This window comes from Protobothrops mucrosquamatus, unplaced genomic scaffold (genome assembly GCF_001527695.2).
Source record: "Protobothrops mucrosquamatus isolate PMUCROS unplaced genomic scaffold, P.Mucros_1.0 scaffold970, whole genome shotgun sequence".
Lineage (NCBI taxonomy): Eukaryota > Metazoa > Chordata > Lepidosauria > Squamata > Viperidae > Protobothrops > Protobothrops mucrosquamatus.
Genome location: NW_015387213.1, coordinates 165,011 through 185,963, shown reverse-complemented (window position 1 = coordinate 185,963; position 20,953 = coordinate 165,011). Strand labels below are relative to the sequence as shown.

The window sequence follows — 20,953 nt, the reverse complement described above, 5'->3', positions numbered from 1 at the left end:
GGAAGAATTCCCCTTGCAGAATCTGAAACAGAAAGAATGAGGAGGAGAGGTAAATAAATATAAGAGGTGGAATGTAAACTCAGCAGGAACTTTGCTGTTTACATATTGAATTGCCTTCAGTTCAGTTTACTGAATTTGCCTCTAGAAAGGCAAATGAGCTTTGGAAACATGGTCAAAGTTCAGAGAAGTGGACTGATTCAAACTTAGCAAGAACACTAGTTGAGAATTCTCCAAAGCGCCTGAAGGCAGGACAAGAAGCAACGGGTGGAAACTGATCAAGGAGAGAAGCAACCTAGAATTAAGGAGAAACTTCCTGACAGTTAGAACAATTAACCAATGGAACAACCTGCCTCCAGAAGCGGTGAATGCTCCAACACTGGAAGTTTTTAAGAAGAGACTGGACAGCCATTTGTCCGAAATGGTATAGGGTTTCCTGCCTGAGCAGGGGGTTGGATTAGATGACCTCCAAGGTCCCTTCCAACTTTATTATTATTATTATTATTATTATTATTATTATTATTATTATTATTATTATCATCATCATCATCATCATCATCATCATCATCATCATCATTATTATGTGGGCAGCTGTGGACAATTCCTTCAGATTTCGTCTAGATCGGAGATTCCTAAACCTTTGTCATCATGCTTCCGTTTATTAATGTACACAAATTTTAAAAATGTACAAAATTCAAGCATCAAGCTGAACACAAATAAGCAATAAAAACAATACAATGAAAATTTGGGGAAGGTGAATTTATTGCAACAATGTTCAACTTAAAGGTTCTTCGCACCTTCCCTGGAACTCCATCTGCATCTCTCCAAGAGAGGCTCACCTCACAGTTTGGGAAACCCTGCTGTGGACCTTGAAGTTTTGACAGTAAATCCCTTCAGATATTCGGCTGACCTTAGTAGAACTAGGAAAATGCTTTGAAACAACAATGGCCTGTGAAGGAAACAAAAATACAAATCATGCAAAGTCATGGTTTGCTTAAGCATCACAATTTATTGGGTTTAACTTGAAAAGTTAAGGCAGGGCTGGGCAACATTTTTTTTAGCTTAAAACACCAACTCAAACTTCCAGTTTACATTCTGATGATTTAGCAACATCTCTAGAAATATTTTTGTTTTCTTCATTTTTGTTCCATTATTATTTTACCTTGAAATTCATACAGGGAGTTGGTTCACAGCACAGCTGATTGATGCTTGCTCTCCCACTGGATTTTCATCTCAACTGTATGAAACTGAGACCTGTCTTGGTACTTACTAGAGCTGGAAAGTGGACATATGGCAACTTTACAACCTGTGGACTTCAACTCCCAGAATTCCTGAGCCAGCCACGCAAGTCCACAGATCATAAAGTTGCCATAATTGTCCAACCCTGTGCTAGGGGTAGAGAACGGGGTATTAGTGACCTATCCGTAACCTGTCCTTCTTGTCCTCTCTCTCTACCCCTCTCCCATCTCCCTTTCACCACTCTTTGACCTTACTAATCCTCTTGTCTTTAACCCTCCTCTCCCCATCAAAACATATGAAAACAAATTACCTTCTAATCCGAGGCTGTGTTTTGGCGACACACTGCTTTGCATCCAAAGGCTGCCATGGAAATGCAAACAAAGAATCCCAAGGAAGTTAAAACTAGGACAATGCCACGCATGGCTATGCAACAGGCCTAAAAAACAGAACAGGAAATCAAGGACAAGAGGCTGTATTGTTTGTTGCTCTCCCCTTTAGAGAGACTCAAGAATAGTCAGTCTTGTCCCCCAAATGTTTCTGAAGGAGATTTAATAAGCAGTACTAAAGTCTTATTGATTTTAAGGCATTCTTAAGGCATTCTGGCCCAACCGCAGGGTGCTAAGAGATAGAGCTGAGGACCAATTCTTGAAGCACTCACACAGATTTTACAATGGTAACAAAAATCACAAGAACCATGAGTAATGAGGTAGTAGCAATTACTGGGTGACCCCATCCAGTTGAAACTCGTTTAGCTTCTGTGTATGAAGTTAAATGCACAATATATGTATAGGAGATGACCAACCTGAGCCCGAGGGAGGGGGTCAAATAAGACACTCAAGTTCAGCCCATCTTGAATTCCTTATCTCCCGCCAAATTGCTTTGACCGTTAGTTCAGATTCTTGTAAAGAGCTTAGGCTTCCAATAAATCTTTATACCCATTTGAACTAACTGGATCTTCTGATTTCTCTGGCGCTTGACATTATGATTAAACAGTTCAGCATTTATTCCATCTTTCCACAAAACAAAACTTCTCAAAGATTGAGAAATGTAATTCAAATGTAACAATCTCTGTTGGAAATCTCAGGAGTACTGTATTTAGGACTGGAACAGTCTTGCAATGCCTGTGACCTCTAGGTTGGCCCTCTCAGACTGCCTCCAATACATGGGCAGTAATCCTATTAACTATTTGTAGTGTATTTAACCTTATCTTTAATTCAATCACATCTTAGTTCAGGCTTTGACTGCTTTTGGAAATGCAGTCTGTGATGTGAATAAGGTACAAAATAGCTTTAGTGACAAAATCATAACATGGATACTACAGAAAGCCTGAAGAGTGCCTTCAGGGTAGCCAGAGTCCACTAAGCTTGGGCTGGTTCTAATCAGAAATGTGCCACCAGAAAAATAAATAAATAAAATCCATAGTATGTCCTTTTCACAGAAAATGGAGTTTCTTGTAGAATTGGTGCAGGTGCCAGTCTGAATTAACTCAGTGAGAGCATTCGATATTCTACCAGTGAAAACAATCTCCCCAGTACTCAAACCAACGTCTTCCAGTTGTATTAGCACTGGATGTTCCGATAATCTTCACAAAGAAAACAGAAATTTGGACCCAAGGACAACTCACTGCAATCTGATGCCGCAGTTGACAAAAATCATCCCGAGGATCGCATCGAATGTACTGGACACGGGGATTGTAGAATAAATCGATCAAATAGAAAATGTTGACCACAGCCACTACCACTATGCAGATAATGTAGATGACAAGGCAAGCTTTCACCTGAAAGAAAAATATTCATGCTGCTGACACTTTTAGGAAAAGAATGAAGTACTGTTGACATCTTTTTTCAGATCTGAAACCTGATAGGAAATTCCATCTGAATGCATCTGATGATAATAGTGCTGTTTAAGTCACAGAGGATGATTGAGAGAGTTCTACTGCTCAGGTTGAGGAACCACTCAACATGGCATGAAAATCATCTGATGCTTCCAGATGGCTAGTCTTTCTATTTTGCAAACATTCACAAATGTTCCAGCTTAATCTGAAGTCATTTGTTTCCCCAAGACATCTTCAGATCTCTACCATTTGCAAATACTACTAGGCATCTCTGTAAATGTTCAAGCTTAGGGCTTGGAGAATGAAAGACAGCCAATATAGCGATCCTGTTCGCCCTTGCTACATCAACATTGTTCAATGGTTGTGTCCCTCATCCTTCATTCAAAACAAAACCACCCAACTTCCATTTCCCACATATGCTTACACACTTTGGTATATTTAGTGCTTTGCAAATAAATTCCCTTCAAGAGGCATATGGGGAAAAGATTGATATGTAAGCAAGGGCACTGAGATCCCAAGAAATCTTTCAGTCATATGGTGCTCGATTCAGTTGCTTTCCAAATCCTGGAATAATTTACTCTGCAGAAGAAATCAGATTGTATATTTGGGCTTGGGAAAGGATCGAAGCAGGAAAATGTTTTAAAACACTAAGATATCGGAAGTGTCATGATTCCGTGCCAGCCTGTGTTCCCAACAGCTGAGTCCGAGGAATCTGAGGAGGAGGTGGAGGAGGCATTTGGAGAGCCATCAGAGTCAGAGGGAGGCTCTGATAAATTACAAGACTCACAATCTGATGAAGAGCCTGGCCCCTCCAATCGTGTTCTGGATGAAACTCAGCTGTGTGGGGAGGATGAGTCAGACTTGGAGGGTTCACAGCTGATAGACATGATTGATGCTCATAGACGCAGGCAATTATCTAGAGCAGGTCAGCAGCAGTCAATACGACAACTCCAGGGGAGGAGGAGAAGGCATTGAGAAGCCACGCCTTGGGACTGCTTTATAAAAGGGGAAGGTGTGGGCGGTGCTGGTTGCTGAAGGCAACTGTTTGTAAAGAACGTCCAGGGATCATGGTCTGTTTTGTTTTATCAGTGAATTTCTTGTTTAACTCCTGCTCTGTTTGCTTTTGTAACCAATTATCTGTTGGGAAAGTCTTTTGTGTTTTTGTTTTGGAGAAAAACTTATCAGGACTGTTTTTGAAATAAAAAGAGGTTGGTTTTTCCAGCCTACTGTTAAAGAGGGGTTGTTCTTGTGACGCAACAAGGACGGACGTAGGCTGGAACAGAACAGTAAGCTCCATGAACAAGAAGCTAAATTTTGGAGGGAGAGTTAAGTGGTTTAGTGATTAAGGCACCAGGCAAGAAAGCCAGAGACTGTTAGCCATGAAATCCAGCAGGGTGACTTTGGTCCAGTCGCTCTCTCAGCCCAACTCACTTCACAGGGTTGTCGTTGAAGGGAAAATAGGAGGAGGAGGAATGTGTATCAGCTATGTTTACCACCTTGAGTTACTGGTAAACATAATAAAGGCAGGATACGAATAAGTAAATAAAAATAAAAATAGCATAGGAAGCTCTTTAGAAAAAAAAATTAAATGCTAATGCTCACACAGGTACTCCTCAATTTAACAACAGTTCATTTAATGATCATTCAAAGTTCCAAAAGCACTGAAAAAAACGACTTATGACCATTTTTCACACTTATGATCGTTGCGGCACCCCCCAATGATCATGTCATCAAAAGTCAGATGCTTGGCAACCAACTCATATTTAGGACGGTTGCAGTGTCCCTGGGGTCACACAATCCTCTTTTGCCACCTTCTGACCAGCAAAATCAATGGGGGAGACAGTTTCAATTAATAACTGCATTACTGACTGAACAACTGCAATGATTCACTTAACAGCTGAGGCAAGAAAGGTCATAAAATATGGCAAAATTCACTGACCAACAATCTCACTTAGCCACAAAAAGTTTTGCTCGAGAACCTACCTGTATTCACTAACTATGGCACGGTACCATATGCCTCTCTAACTTTTATTAAGCTCATGTCCTCATTATGTCATCTTTCTCTCATCCCTAGGTCTAACTGTGGGCGCAGCCCAAGTTCATTTTTAACTGCTCCACTTTTAAAGCAGTGATTTCCATCTACTCTTGACACACATCTTGTTCTGTGACTAATATGCTGACAGGTTGGTGATGGGGCATCCAGGGGCTGAGAACAGTCCAACTCTGGATGTCGTTGCAGGCGAGCCCCTTCCTACTTCTGGACAACGCCCTGCGGTGGGGTTTTTTTTGGCTTGGACTGCAGGGGAGACCAGACTCTTAGATGCAGCAGAGGCTTTTGCTTGAGTAAGATTTTACTAACCTTTGCCAAGTGCTAAACATAGCTTTCTTATGTATACAGAAATAGTTTTGCTAGACTTCTTTTTTAAACCAATGTTTAGGAAAACAACTAGTGGTCTCTGGAGGGAAGCTTCCCCAATCCAATGGAGATCCCTCCCTCACTTCGCCCTGCCCAACTGTCAGTGAGGCTGTTTTTGGACATGGCTTTGCTACTTTTTCAGAAGAGGAAAAGACCCCGTGATGAAAAAAAAATGCATAAGTGATTAATTGCTGCTGTAAAGCACCAGCAGCCTTTCCCTGAGGCAGTCCTGGCAATTTATTCCTGTGCCATGAATAAATTCAGCTGGGCAACTTGCTTTGCCTGCCCCTCTCACCTCTGCCAACACACCTTAAGGAGAGCAATCCATCAACCATTGTCCTTAAAATGTCTCATATTACATTTGTGAGGAAAATTTCTCTTGCTGTTCTTGTAACTGAAGCAAAATAGAGCTTAGCTGTCAGAGCAGCACAAATTATGCTGGCATACTTGTTGGCTGACTCAAGGATTGGAGGAATACACATCAACTAGGCCCTAAATTTCTATTATAAGGCCAAGGAAGAAACTTCATGCTCTTTGGCTGACTGAGGTTAGGAAGAGAATTGAGACAAAAGTGTGAAAATAGATCAACAGGCAGGCTGCAGAACTACCACAGGAGCTTCTGAACAGCAGCCAGCAATATCCCCATCCAAAGAAATGGACAAAGTGGCAGGAGAGGAAAGTATGAATCACATCTGAGGTGGAACCATTTCAGTATGAGAACAGTCAATGTATCTGGAAGTCCCCACTCTCTAACGAGGAACAAAGGGGACTTATTTTTAGATGATGGGTTCCTAGTCCAGTCGAAAGACATTGTACTGCTCTTCTCTTTTTTTCTCCTTTAATGAAATTACTGAGATACAGTAAGAGCAGAGATAAGATAACTTGAAATATCTTGAAGGACTACTGGAAAATAATGGCTGATTACCCTATAACGGGTCTTCAAACTTGGCCCTTTTATGACTTGTAGACTTCAACTCCCAGAATTCCTCATCCAGGCACGCTGGCTGAGGAATTCTGGGAGTTGAAGTCCACAAGTCATAAAAGGGCCAAGTTTGAAGACCCATGCCCTATAACCTTCAATGAACAAGGACAATAAGCTTTGATCAACTTGTGTTGGCCTTTCTTGCTTTCTCCTCACATACTTACTCCTCACATACTTACCAAGTTCAGGCTTTTGGCTTTGTCTGCAGCAAGGGTGAGTATGCCTGCCAGAATCAGCTGGAGACAAAGAATGAAAAGAATAATAATGTGATCGATTCAAGATCCCTATGCAAAATCCCACACTGACTCCAGAAAAGCTGACAAGTTGCTGCCTCACTTCAAAGATCTAAATGAAAACATCTACCAGTATCTTCTTACTATGAGAGCCAGTTTGGTATAATGATTAAGGCATCAGACTAGAACAATGGTTCCCAACCTTTTCTATACCCCGTACCCCTAGAACGCTTTTGATATATTCTCGCACCCCTTACAAAAGTTCAAAATAATGGCAACGAATTATGCATGTACACTATAATTTTGAAAACCCAAGTTTTTGCACCCCCTGGAATATCATCTCGCACCCCTGGTTGGGAACCCCTGGGCTAGAACCTGAGAGATTGTGAGTTCTAGTCCCACCTAGGGTATGAAGATAAACTGGTTGACTTTGGGTCACTCACTCTCAGCTCTTAAGAAGGAGGCAATGGCAAACAACTTCTGAAAAAAAACAGTCACCAAGAAAACTGGGGGAACTTGTCCAGCTGGTCTTTGAGAATCAGAGATGATTGAACAAAATAATAATAATAAAATCTTACCACACATTTATATGGCTGGACAGTCCGGGTGACAATTTCCCAACACTTTCTAGGACTTACAAAGAAGGAAAAAAAAATGCAGATGAAGTGGAATACTGGAGTTTGGGGGATGGCAAGACACATGGGCAAGAATTGTCTTCTTACCACTCCTCCCAATTCCTGGGTATGTTCACTTTTTTTAAAAAAAATTAATCCTGAAAGAAATAAGAGAAACCTCAAGTAGGGACAAGGGTCTGAGCATAGTACTGGCGAACCAGGGTATCTGCAGAATGTGGTAAACAAAGTCAAGGGGGGGGGGTGTTACAACACTGAATCAAAGGTCTGCCCTGGCAAGTTGCCATTTTGAGGTTTTTTTTACCAGAACATGAGACATGGAAGCAAATTTTTGCAGTTGTCACCCTGTTGGTGAGCTGGAAGGAAGGCTGAGCTGGCTGGTTCTTGTCATGGTCTCAGAATGTTCAGGCTCCTGGCAGGAAGAACAGTGACACACTGTTTGGAAAGTAAATCCAAGGATTTAGAAAGAAAAAACAGCACCCTGGGAGTTGGAGTCCCCTCCCACATGGAGGTAGGCAGTTGAAAAGCGTCAAGCTTTTGGCAGTTCAGGGATGAGGACATAAAACCAGACAGCTGTTCTTCATTCCTGAACAGCCTGACATTTCACTGTTACAATTAGTTACTGGCTTTATTTATATTGCATTTATATGCAAACTACGCCATGCTCCTTGACGGGGAAGAGTGGTAGATAACATTATTAATCCTAGTTGTGGTTCACATTTACATATTTTATTGGTTAAGTATAACAGCTAGAAGATATAGTGACGTACACCCCAAAATATAACATTGCTAATAGTAATTAAATGAGGTGAGATTTGAAGAAACAAAAGATACATCTATATAGTATTGATGGACAACTATCTCAACCGTTATCCCCTCCGCTTGCTCGCCAAAGTCTCAGGAGTCTTTCCTCATCATCTGCTACCTGATCTGTTTCCTTGGGGCAGCAGGATTGAAAGTGGAGCCTTTTGCCTTGAAAATCTTATGGTGGAGAAGAATGAATTGAGACCCCTCCTGTTTGGACTGCAAGACACCAGCTGTCTGCCTCTACTCTCATAAACTGAAATGTGGTGCCTGTGTTTTACATCAGGGGTCCCCAACCTTTTTGGTTCTGTGGACGGATGGCAGTGGCTGCGGTGGCTTTGCCGGTTTTGGTGGTGGTGGTGGTGAGATGGTTCCGTGCACAACCTAAATCCAACGCATGCGCAAATGAAGCTTTGTGCATCGTTCCCAGGCCCGGGAGGTTGGAGACCCCTGTTTTACATGATGCACAGATAGCATGAAAGATTGTAGGGAAACCAAACGGGAAGCAGTCAAAACTTTAGTTTGGAAACAGCACTTCAGTCTAGCTGCTGGGAAAGGTGAGGAAAACCCTAGAAAAAGATGCTACCTTAAAGTCATCATAACCGAGGTTGTTGCATTAAAGAGCCTTCACTGAAATCTGTGTCTATCTTGGTTTTGCCTCTGTGTGTGTGTGTGTGTGTGTGTATGCACATGTGTGCATGCCGTTGAGTCAGTGTTTGACTCCTGCTAACTGCTTGAACAAATCCCTGCAGTTTTTCTGGCAAGGTTTTTCAGAAATGGTTTGCCATTGCTTGCTTCCTAGGGCTCTGTGTGTGTGTGTGTGTGTGTGTGTGTGTGTGTGAGAGAGAGAGAGAGAGAGAGAGAGAGAGAGAGAGAGAGAGAGAGAGAGAGAGAGACTGGCCCAAGGTCACCCAGCTGGTTTTGTGAACTCTCAAGTCTCCTGGATTTTAGTCCTAGAGTCTTAACCACTACACCAAACTGGCTGTTTTGGCAGCTTTGTGGGGTTTGAAAGATAAAATTGTTAAGGTAAGGTCATGGAGAATTACAGCATTGTTGCTGATTCAGAGGCAGTATAAAGAGCAGGAGAAGCAGATGCTGGTGACTCACCACTGCAGCTGAACTGAAATGCGTGCCCAGCTCATCCCTATAAGCACAAGGGGACAGGAATAAGATGACTCCAAAGGCTGATTGGAAGAGCCCAATCATCAACAGGAGTGCCTGCAAAGCAAAATATTTTTTTTTTTAAATTTTCCAAGTATCGAGAAAACATGGAGAAGGATGACAACTTATACAAGAAGGTGGATGGGGAGTGGGATGCTCAATGGCAGGTAAAGGAAATAGTCTACTAAGGCCATTCACCAAGGACACTGCTTTGCATTAGCTGCACCCAGCAAATTTGGACAAGAACATACAATACTGATAAGGAAGAACTTGTGTGTCCTTGAACTTCTAAAAGTCCCATGCCTAGTGCTTACCCCAAATACTGTGGGATGTCCCTGGAGGAATCTCTGCAGAAGGACTCCTGTTTCTGACATGGCAACTTCACAACTTCTTGACAGACAAAAATTCTTGCAAGTTCCTAAACCCAGCTGATTATCTGGATAGAAAAAATAATAATAATAATAAATAGATCATAGCTAGAACAATGAAAAACAATGCTTTTGCCTGGAAGTCAGAATGATCCTGATTGAAGACTTATACCCAAATCAGAAGATTTATCTATATTCTTTTATTCTTTCCGGTTCTAGCTTCATATCTCCTTCAACACTCTTCCTAATATTTATTCATAAAGTCCCATCCAATTCTACTAGCATGCAATTTTGCCAGAAGCAGCCGTGATGATATATAGTCTTATGGATTGAAGGTCTCTTTCCAGATTACTCTGTTTCTCTTCTCACCCGGAAGTTTACAAATTGCACTGTAACAATATCAGGAAATGTCTCAATTCCCCCCTCCCCCATGGGCTGATGAAACTTTCAACACCAGCATTGGCCCATTTGAAGCATCTCCTTCCTTATTGCACAAAGAGGTTAGCATACACACAAAGTAACATATCTTGTAAAGGTAGCTTGAAAAGTTCCCAGCAGTTTGATCACAATGATTTAAACCAGGGGTGTCAAACTGCCGGCCCGCGGGCCAGACGCATCATAGCAAAACTGCACCCACCCCATTCCCGGCAATGGCAAAAAAGCCACGATAGGTCCTGATGTTGCAAGTTTGACACCCCTGATCTAAACAGTTTGGGGAAATGGGGAGGAACATATTAACCCCTCTTTCCCTGGCTCATTGTTGTCAATTGTGGAAAGAACTTGATGGAAACAGCTCCACACATGCAAGGTTTAGTGCTGAGGGTTTCAAAGAGGAGTTGATAGCAATACATCCCAAACCAATTTTAGTTGAAATAGCAGGTTCATCATGTTTGTTTACTTAGATCTTGCATATTTAGCTTTGCAGTATTTTCCTGACATTTAAATCCTATAGGCACAGATCTTTTTGCTGAAATATGAAGGCTGAAGGTTACGCCTAAAAAAGGAGCTTCAGGTATCATATTTTTATGCAGAACTGACACATGATGAAAGCACTATTTGTATTAGTTGGACAGTGCCAAAACTGGGCACAAAATACATAGGCTGAGAATATACAGAACTACATTCTCCTCCAGCCGTTTTCGAACCATCTTAAGCAACAATCCCTGTGCTTAGCAGGCCATGTAGTTGAGTAAGGAGGCTACCCTGCCTCCTAAAATAAACTGAAGAGGAACTAGTTTGAAACTACTAAAACCTTTTCTTTTTTATGAGATGGAATTTCAAACACTGTCTTGATTATTTTCCTTCCATTTTTTTTGTTTTAAGGGTTATTTTAAACATTTATCTTAAACGTTTGATAGAAAGAAATGCAAAAAGTGGAAAAGAAATACACAGAGATAAAACCAACATAAAAAAACAAAATGAAAAAACAGATTTTTTTTCTTTATTGTTGGTTTAGACACTTGTTTGAGATTGGATGAATATGAGATATATAGAGAAAGCTTTCTCCAAACAGGATCTTAATTTGCAAGCTGCTGATAAGAAGGAACTAGTAAAAAAACAAAATTGTCAAATGTCTAATGTCCTTTTCCAATTATAGCTGTATCTGTAAAGTCCATGCATGAGGCTATTTCTTGAAATAGAATTTTTTTTACCAGTGATTTGCAATACTACTGGAATGGCCAGGCAATTCCATTTTTTTAACCTCTGTACCTATAATGCTGAGCTTAGTTTATTCTTGGTGTCAATACGGATAGTCCTCGACTTACAACCATTCATTTAGTGACTGTTTGAAGTTACAACAGCACTGAAAAACGTGACCCATGACCGGCTTTCCCAGTTACACCTGTTGCAGTATCCCCATGGTCAAGCAATCAAAATTTGGGCTCTTGGCAACTGGCAGGCATTTAAGACAGTTGCAATGTCCCAGAGTCATGTGATCACCATTTGAAATCTTCCCAGCTGGATTCTGACAAGCAATGTCAATGGGGGAAGCCAGATTCGCTTAATGACTGCATGAATCAGTTAACAACTGTAGTGATTCACTTAACAACGGTGGCAAAAATGTCGTAAAATGAGGCACAACTCACAACTGCTTTGTTTAGCAATGGAAATATTGGGCTCGCTTGTGGTCATTAAGTTAGTGACTATCTGCATACAATCTTACTGTGCTGTTTTCTATTGCCCAAAACACAGAAGAGAGTAAAGGATGTTGACAGCTCCCCCATCGTGCCATCAGCCCCACCAAAAAAAAGGAGGCAACAGAGGAGGCAGTATAATCCTTGCTTCAGATCATCATCGGACATCGCAATTGCAGTGGAGCTTGGAGAGATAAGAGGAGCAGTAATGAAATCCTTGTTTTGCTATTCTCTCCAAAATGCTGCCTTGGTTGTCATAATCCTGGGCAGGGTCACGTGGTCACCATTTGCAACCCTCCCAGCTTGCTTCCAACAAGCAAAGTCAATGGGAGAAGCCAGATTCACTTAACTAATTAAAATTAAATAAAATGCTTAATTTGTATTTTGTTTTCTTACAAAAGTATACAATTATGAAATCCAACTCCCAGTACTTAAAGGAAGGTGTGTCTGCATAAGTAGTTGATGGCTCCTTCCTTGCGCTTCTCAGTTTAACAATAACAATAATAGAGTTTGAAGGGACCTTTGAGGTCTTCTAGAGTCCTAATCATCTTTATTGCTCTTCTCTGTACTCTTTCTAGAGTCTCAACATCTTTTTGGTGTTCCTTCTTCACATTACATTTTTCAGGAGAACAGTTGTTGCTTGCAGGCTGAATTTAGAACTGGCAACAGTCACACATCTAGTTCAAAATCTACTAAGATCTGGCCTTCTGGCCATAGCACATGCCTTCAGCTCCAACCAGAGATGATTCAAGATAGTTTGCTTTGATGCAAAGTAGAAGATGATAATTTTTCTCCTCTCCCTGTCAATGCAGCGGAGAGCAGGCAATTTATTTAGCAGGTGCAAGACAGTCGCACAGGGAGTTCTGTCTTCTAGCATTCCCCTCAATCAGTGGTTCTTAAACTGTTTCATCCAATTACTTCATTTCTTGGCCTCGAAGAATCTCATTAGTCTCACAAAAACGCCCTCCAGACTCTGTTGTTTATAGAAGCTTCCCAGCTGTGGCTGTCCCAAACTGTATCCTGGACTCTCAAATAAGCATTTGCAAATTGCTGCATCACTCCCAGTTTAAGAAACTCTGCCCTAGATTTAGAAACAGCTTCCAGAGGGCGGCTTCTGGTTTTGAGCATTCCTCCTAAAGAAGGAATGAACAGAAAGTAATTTAAGTAATCTGTTGCTAGTTGTTACAATTCCACTTTTAACTCCTGATCATTGACACGCTGAGGCTAAAATGCTCCTAGACCAAACTAATTGTAAATCCTTAAGTTTAGTAATTCAGATATATGTTTGAACTTATATATCTAGCTTATTCTGGAATCTGATTTAGAAGAGCAGAATCATACATATGCATGTTTGTCAAAATCTATAAGAAGACAGATACACTATATGGTGTAGCTGTGCAAATTTTGAAATATGAACTATTTCAGGAATTGGCTTTGGCTTGTCTAGAGAAAAGACATGATAGCAGTATTCCAGTATTTGGGGGGCTGCCCCAAAGATGAGGAGTCAACTTATTTTCCAAAGCACCAGAAGGCAAGAACAAGAAACAATGGATGGAAACTAATCAAGAAGAGAAGCAACCTGGAATTAAGGAGAAATTTCCTAACAGTGAGAAAAAATTAACCATTGGAACAGCTTGCCACCAGAAGTTGCAGGTGCTTCATCACTGGAGGTTTTTAAGAAGAGACTGGACAGCATCCTGTCTGAAATAGTATAGCTCAGCCGTCTTCAAACTTGGCGCTTTTATGACTTGTGGACTTCAACTCCCAGAATTCCTCAGTCAGCATGCCTGGCTGAGGAATTCTGGGAGTTGAAATCCACAAGTCATAAAAGGGCCAGGTTTGAAGACCCCTGGTATAGATTCTCCTGCTTGAGCAGGGGGTTGGACTAGAAGACCTCCAAGGTCCCTTCCAGCTCTATTCTGATTGAAACCCCATCCCATTTGCATAACTTTGACGTCATAGACACAACTGGGCACGATGCTCACCCCAGGTGCTGCTGATTTAGAAGATTTAATACTTAATTATTCCCATCTATTAAGCCACAGTTTTGTACTATCTTGGTATTCAAATAAAAAAATTAAGTAGATCCCATAAACCTGAGGCCTGCCTGTACCTACTTAATGCACATAAGTTCACTAATTTTGTTTTTCCTTATACCAGGGGTAGGCAACCTTGGCTCTTTTATGACTCGTGGACTTCAACTCCCAGAATTCCTGAGCATGGCTGGCTCAGGAATTCTGGGAGTTGAAGTCCACGAGTCATAAAAGAGCCAAGGTTGCCTACCCCTGCCTTATACAAAGAAAGCTTTAAAAGGATTCAGTCAGATTCCCCAAGTGTTTACAGACATGGAGAAAAAAATGTCCATTCATAGCGTTCCTGCAGGGAAGCAGTGGGGGGGGGGGGAGGTCATTTTGCTCATTTGTTTCAGCAATTCCCCCTTTGCTTTCTTTCTAGCCTCCCGCTCAGAAACCACGAAGCTCAGAAATTGGCAAAGTTCCTTCCCCATTGAGCCCATAGATTTTAGTTCACTGGCCCCAAATTTCCTACTGGTGGATAACGCTCTGCTGTCTCCTGTTTTGCTGAATCCAACCCAGGTATTTCTCATCCGTGCTTTATGGTGTCTTTTATAGATAAGAAATAAGGTGCAAGCTGCCATTCTGTTCAATGGCAAAAGGAGAGCATTCCTCCAGAGCAAGATTTATTTTATAGCTTTAGTAGGAATCAGATTGGTTACTCATCTTAATGGTCATATTCACAACCATCCTTCAGGGAAAATCCTAATTCAGTTTGTTACAATTTAAGGTTTACTTTCAATGTATCTGGTAGTCACCAACTGGGGAAGACTGTCCTAATTTATTTACTGGCAAGGAAGAGAGAGATATTAGGGCTCCTGAAGAAATTGCTCCTGTCTGCCACTCCTGGTGAGTATCAAAAATGACCTTGAACTTGGATATCTTTGGCTTAAGTCTCAGCCAATACACCAATGAGCTTTTTTTGGGATGTATGTCTGAGCATGCTTTATTCGTTTTAATGTAGATAGGAATAAAGGAAAGAAATGACGAAAACAACAGCAAACAGAACAAACAAGCTTCTTGGGCTTCTAGGGAAACTTCTTTGGTGTTTCTTCTGACATTGGCAGACAATTTTTATTCTGGATTTCTTTTGCCATCTTGCGATTGAAGAGCAATGACAGGCTACATGAGAAAAAAAAAACAATGGAAAAGAGTGTTCAAATCTCAATAAATTCATGGAATCTAATGGCATATTTAACACAGACATTGTTGATGTATTTCATTCCTTGTCTCTCTATTTGGTCATAATTTAAGCTGTCTGAAAAGCATTTTATTTTGGTTAAAACCTTTATTTTATTAAGGTTAACCTTTATTAAGGTTAACCTTTTTATTAAGGTTAACCTTTATTTTATTAAGATTAAAAACAGACCCCAGAAAACCAATGGGATATATATTAGTCATGAATCTCATGACTAACCTCTTATTTTCACAAGCTTCCTCACGTCAACATATAACCAGAGTCACATTGTGGGAGAGGTGAATGGCATAAAAACAAATAAAAAAACAAACACGACACTATTTTCTTAACTATTTTTCTTTATAAGGGTGCTTTCATTCCACATATCCCTAAATCAAACATTAACGTATCCTTTCAGCCATACATGTAACTCTGCACTGTTTTTCATGCTTTTAACTATCTCTCTCAATATTCAGTTGATGTACTACACCACATTGCATATATATTCCTCCCCAGTATAGGAGGCAATTTCTATCATTTATTTTTTTAACTCTAGGTGCCTTCATCTAAAATTTCAATTTAAAGTTAAATGTAACAATAAAAACATTTTTTTAAAACAAGCCTGTGAAGGAGCTATGTTTTAACACACACATATCCCAACTGCAACATGCAGCAATTGTCTGAATTCCAATGTCAAATTTGGTGCAGTGGTTAAGGTGTTGGCCTAGAAAACAGGAGACCGTGAATTCTAGTCCAACCTCAGGTATGAAATCCAGCTGGGAGACATAGGGCCAGTTATTCTCTCTCAGCCTAACCTACCTCACAGGATTGCTGTTGTGAGAAAAGGAGGAGGAGGAGGAGGAGGAAGGAGTATTACATATGTTCTCTGCCTTGGGCTTCTTATAAGGTAATAAAGTCAGGATAAAAATCTAATTAAAAAAAAGTTATTTCATTGTATCAATCCTGCCACAGAAAAGGATGTTTCAGAAGATTTAACACAGAAGCTAGATGTGTTAATGTGAAACGCAGACATGGTGGGACCCCCAACTGTACTCTGTTGCAGACTTAAAACATTCACATGTGGCCAGCTCTGTGCACAATTTTGGTTTAGGCCACTTAGCATTTTGAATTGGGCATAGAAAGCAACAGGGAGTATTTCCTTTCTAGCCAGCCTTCATGGAATTTCCTGCATGCTCTGGCTCTCTAATGATCTGCAGGAGAAATATTGCCCTATTTTTGTTGTGGCTCTAGGTATTTTTCAGCTGGCCAAATTTGATGGATTGACTGGAAATATATTATGAGGGTGCTGAGTGGCTGATGAATAGCCAGTGGAATCTATTTTCCACCAGCTTTCCCAAGACAGAGATGCCTCCTTTGTGTTGATATCACTTAAGCAAGAGAATTCACCAATAAAACTCAAGGCTGGCCTGAGCAGACTTCTTCAAAAAGAAGGAAAGCAGTGCTCAAGTGGGGCCCTGGGGCTTTAAGGAGGAAGAATCGAGTGTTCTGTTGTGTGTCAAACACTTAAATCACACTTGAAACATGACAAAACGATACCCTCATCTGGAAGCTAGAGCAAAATTAGGATTGCAAGGCCATCCAGGTGACCTTGCAAATGTTTCGGTTATTACGTATTCTCTCTGTATCTTCTGAAGTTAGTTTTTAACTCCTGGCAACAAGTGCCTGGACTCATCCCTGCAGTTTTCTTGGCATTTTTGGGGAGTGTTTTGCCATTGCATGCTTTCTATGGCTGAGGGAGAGTAACTGGCCCAAGGCCACCCTGCAGGCTTTGTGCCTAAGGCGAGACTAGAACTCACAGTATTCAGGTTTCTCATCTGATGCCTTAACCACCAAATCACAGTGGCTCTACTGTGTACCAGAGTACCAGAGAACAGAAACAGCAGCTCGTTACTGCAAGTCATTGCCTTCTTGCTTTCGGACTTCCCACTGACCCATCTTGGCATCTTGGCTGCTGTGGGACTGTGTTTTTTCCAGCTACTTATTTCATGGGAGTTTTTGTATATTTTTAGTTTCAGTATAAACATTTATTAGCAGCTCTTTACTAAGCCACAAGATGTCAGTATGTCAACACAAAGCAGTAGACAAGTTGGGACTTTTCCCATTTTTCTAGATAAGCTAATTACAGTCAGCTGGATGCTTCCAGACTGGCCTTTTATTGATCTGTCTTCATTCATAAATCTTTATAAGCAGCATCAAAAAGCTGCTTTACCAGTAAAAGGAAAATGTCCCTGAGAAAACAGGCAGGTAGCCTTACTGTAGCAGGAATAACTTGATCTATTCCTTAGCATTACTATTGAAATTTATGAGATGTCAAGAATTATATTTAATTTTTTTACAGAACAGAATCACACTCTTTGTCATCTCCTGTTTGGAACTCCTATGGAATTACCGCAGTGTCTTCCGAGGTGTGATAGCAGACAGTTTTGCAGCCAAAAACTGCCAAAACGATGGTTAGGCAGACGCCTATGGTGCCAGCTGCAAAAGCCAGTCCTCGCAGTCCAGTACAATAGAACTAGAGAGAAAAGGTTAAGAGGCAGTCCTTGAGTTCAAATCCACTAAAATTCTATTCAAAAAAAGAGAAAAGAATAAGAAATGCTTAGGTGTCACAACCTCAAGATTAGTTAAATACTTTGAAAGATCTCTGTTTGGTTAATAAATTCAGAGGAGTTGACGTTTCAGTTCTTCTCTTTTTAAATGTGGATGACCAAACAGCCTGAAAGCACCTATCAGTTGCCATCTTGCAGATGGCAAGAATATTTGTTGGGAACATTTACTCTACCTGCCATCTCTACATCCTCCTGTTACATGGTGATGGAGAAGGAGAATTGAAATGACAATTTAGAATAGAGTAGAGTAGAGTAGAGTAGAGTAGAGTAGAGTAGAGTAGAGTAGAGTAGAGTAGAGTAGAATCTGGAAGAGACCTTGGAGATCTTCTAGTCCAGCCCCCTGCTCAAGCAGGAGAACCTATACCATTTCAGACAAGTGACTATCTAGTCTCTTCTTAAAAATCTCCAGTGATAGAGCACCCACGATTTTTGAAGGCAAGCTATTCCACTGGTTAATTGTTAATTAAGGAAATTTCTCCTTAATTCCAGGTTGCTTCTCTTTTTGGTCAGTTTCCAACCATTGACACCCTCTTCTTTGTGATAGACCCTCAAATACTGGAATATTGCTATCATGTCACCCCTATTTCTTCTTTTCTTTAGAGTAGCCAATTTCATTCCCATAGTCTCAGTGCGACTTTTTCCCTAATCATATCTTGGCCTTGCAGCTAAGTGCTTCCAAAATTACTGTGTAAATCAGGGAGGTGGTGACATTTAACACATGTGAGCAGAGTGTTGCAGTGGGGAGGCATGGTGCTGCAAATGGCAGAGGTTTGGACTTATGTCTGTTTTCAGGCTTTGGGGAGGTCTTTCCTTGATTTTACAGCCATTTTAGGGATTACAGCAATCATGGCTAGATGTTTGACTCTGGGAGCTACCCCCCCCCCAAAAAAAAATGGGGGATGCAAAAGGATATTAGCTGAGGCATTCTGGGTGTTGATATCCACACATCTTAATGTTGTCAAGTTTGAGAAACACCACTATAGATGATTGGACAGAGACCCAGTCTGAATATCTGGGCTGATTTTGACAAGAGGCAGCCCATTCCGACATAGCTTGTTGAGGGTTGTTTTGCTGTTTCAAAACATTTATAATAAAAAAAGGTAGCTGCCTAAGTAAATGTAGTCATTCATTTTATTATTTTTTTGTATACTCCTTTTAAGAAAAAACGAACATGATGCCTATTTCCAATTAAGATGTCTGGCTATGTAAACATCTCTCCACCCTTTGTTCCTGGGATAGAACAGTCTACTGTTAACTATCTGTACCACTGGTGGAACAGAACAGCTGCAGAAGACGTGTCCAAGGTATACGTACGCTTCCTCACAGGGAAGGAAATAAACTCTCTTTTAAAGCAGGCCAATAACAGTAGCGCAAAATCAGTGCACTACTGACTGTTGTAGAAACTGATTGCTGATTTTACTGCTGGATATACAAAACCACCGTGAACCTTTTTTCCCCTGAAAGCTCTTTAATTATAACTTTGAAATAGTCCATTGGCCCTCTTGGTGGCAATTTGTCTCAACCTGTCTCCTTGCTCTTTTCTCTCCTGTTCACCTTTCAAGGTCAAGAGGAAATAAAGTAGTTTGCAGGACAGCTTCCCATTGTTGTAAAGCAGGGGCGGAAAACTATGGCAACTTTACAACCTGTGAATTTCAACTCCCAGCACTCCTGAACCAGCCATGCTGGCTCAGGAATTGGGAGTTGAAGTCAACAGGTTGTAAAATTGCCATAGTTGCTCACCCCTGCTGTAACGGGAGTGGGAAATGATGCAAGCACTGTGGTGTGGAAGTAACCTCAGCTAGTCAGCTCAGAATGACCTAAGACTCTACAGAGGTAAGACCAGACAGGACAGGAGGAACTGACTGGTTGAGAGAGAGTTGATTTCACAAACGACTTACCTCAAACTGAGCACTCACTCTGCAACCATATTGGACCTTGTCAGTAAAGGGACAGAAGGAAGGAGAAAAATAAAGTATATCTCTCAGGTACAGAAAGTTGATTACAGCTGTAGTGATGGCCGATATAATGCAGAAGATCAAACAGGCTTTTATCTAGGAGAGAGGGGCAAATTATTCACTCTTATAGAATCCCAGGCTAAATTAGTATTATAAATAGATGAGAAATTCAACAAGAAAAGAAAGGCAGGACTCACCAAACCCATAGAAGGAATTCGATCAGCTAGAACAGAAATAACACCAGCCAGAAACAGCTACCAAAAAGGAAAGAGAAGGAATAAAGAATACTAATTTAGAGTGTTTATGATTTTAGTTAGGGGACCATTATTATAAATTTGCAAGTCACCAAAAGTATTGGGAATGGGCAGTAGATACTGTACGTACATACTGCTGGAGTCTAGCTTGTAGGATTATAAGCATAACTTTACTAGCATGTGAAATGAGTGTACATTTGTTAAATAAAGCCATAAATACATGATAATATGTAGAAGCAAGAAACAGCTTAAAATAAAACCTCAATGCAAATGTTATTGTTCTTGGCTATGAAATTTCACAGCACTTAGGACACAACAACATTGGGCTGTGTGGTTCAGTTCCAACTTCCAACAATCCTGCCTAGCATAGCTAATGGTGGATGATGGGAGTCGCTGTCCAACAAAATCCTGACAAAATAAAGGACTTTATGTAATTCAAGCCAACACATAACTACTCAAAAATAAATCTCACTAAATGTTATGGGGTTTACACCCCAATAAGTAGGGTGTAACCATAGAAGATTGTTTATTTGTCAATACAGATCTCGTGTTAGATTTATTTAAAACTTTGTGAAGAGATCCTTTCATGAGGATGAAGCATTTAGCAGAAACCGTGAAAGTGGGTCTCTTTGGACAGTAAGAAAAAGAAGAGCAGTTGTAGCTTTAATCAAAGAGAGAAAAAACATAATTTCAGCAGCTATAGCTTGACGTTTCTCCTGATAATTTTCTCCTTTGTACAATCTTACAAAGGTGTGGGATCAATGCTTTCTTCTATTTCTGAATTTCCAACATATCCACATTAATTCACTTACCAGAGAACCAGAGAAGAAGTGAATGCCAAGGTCATCTGTATAAGAACAGCGGACAATTAGAAAGAGGACACCAAAAGCCACCTGAAGCAAGCCAAGTACCACCAGCACAGCCTGAAAAAAAAACTCCACAGAGTTAAATGCAAAGTTTTCTGTAATGCAGCAGTAGTAATCATGCTCCAGATAAGTATTGGAAGGATATACTGTATATGTACAGTACACGTATATGTACAGTATATACATACTGTATATGTACAG

At 40.7% G+C, this 20,953-nt stretch overlaps 1 protein-coding gene across 1 annotated transcript; it reads right to left on the bottom strand.

Moving 5' to 3' along the window:
- Window positions 1-764: 764 nt before the first annotated feature.
- On the bottom strand, window positions 765-9,672 carry LOC107290804 (membrane-spanning 4-domains subfamily A member 4A). The gene is made up of 6 exons (XM_015819727.1): window positions 9,613-9,672; window positions 9,245-9,355; window positions 6,648-6,704; window positions 2,861-3,013; window positions 1,547-1,672; window positions 765-946 (listed from the first exon to the last, which is right to left on the bottom strand). Exons 1-5 carry the CDS (start codon window positions 9,670-9,672, stop codon window positions 1,550-1,552), a joined length of 504 nt encoding a protein of 167 aa, XP_015675213.1. The 3' UTR covers window positions 765-946; window positions 1,547-1,549.
- Between the last annotated feature and the right edge of the window lie 11,281 nt (window positions 9,673-20,953).

Coding starts and splice junctions, on each gene's coding strand:
- LOC107290804 (XM_015819727.1), bottom strand. CDS start 9,672: ATGTCAGAAACAGGAGTCCTTCTGCAGAGATTCCTCCAGGGACATCCC. Junction 6,705..9,244: donor ATTTCAGTTCAGCTGCAGTG/GTGAGTCACCAG, acceptor CTTTGTCTCCAG/CTGATTCTGGCAGGCATACT. Junction 1,673..2,860: donor AACTGCGGCATCAGATTGCA/GTGAGTTGTCCT, acceptor TCTGTTTTTTAG/GCCTGTTGCATAGCCATGCG.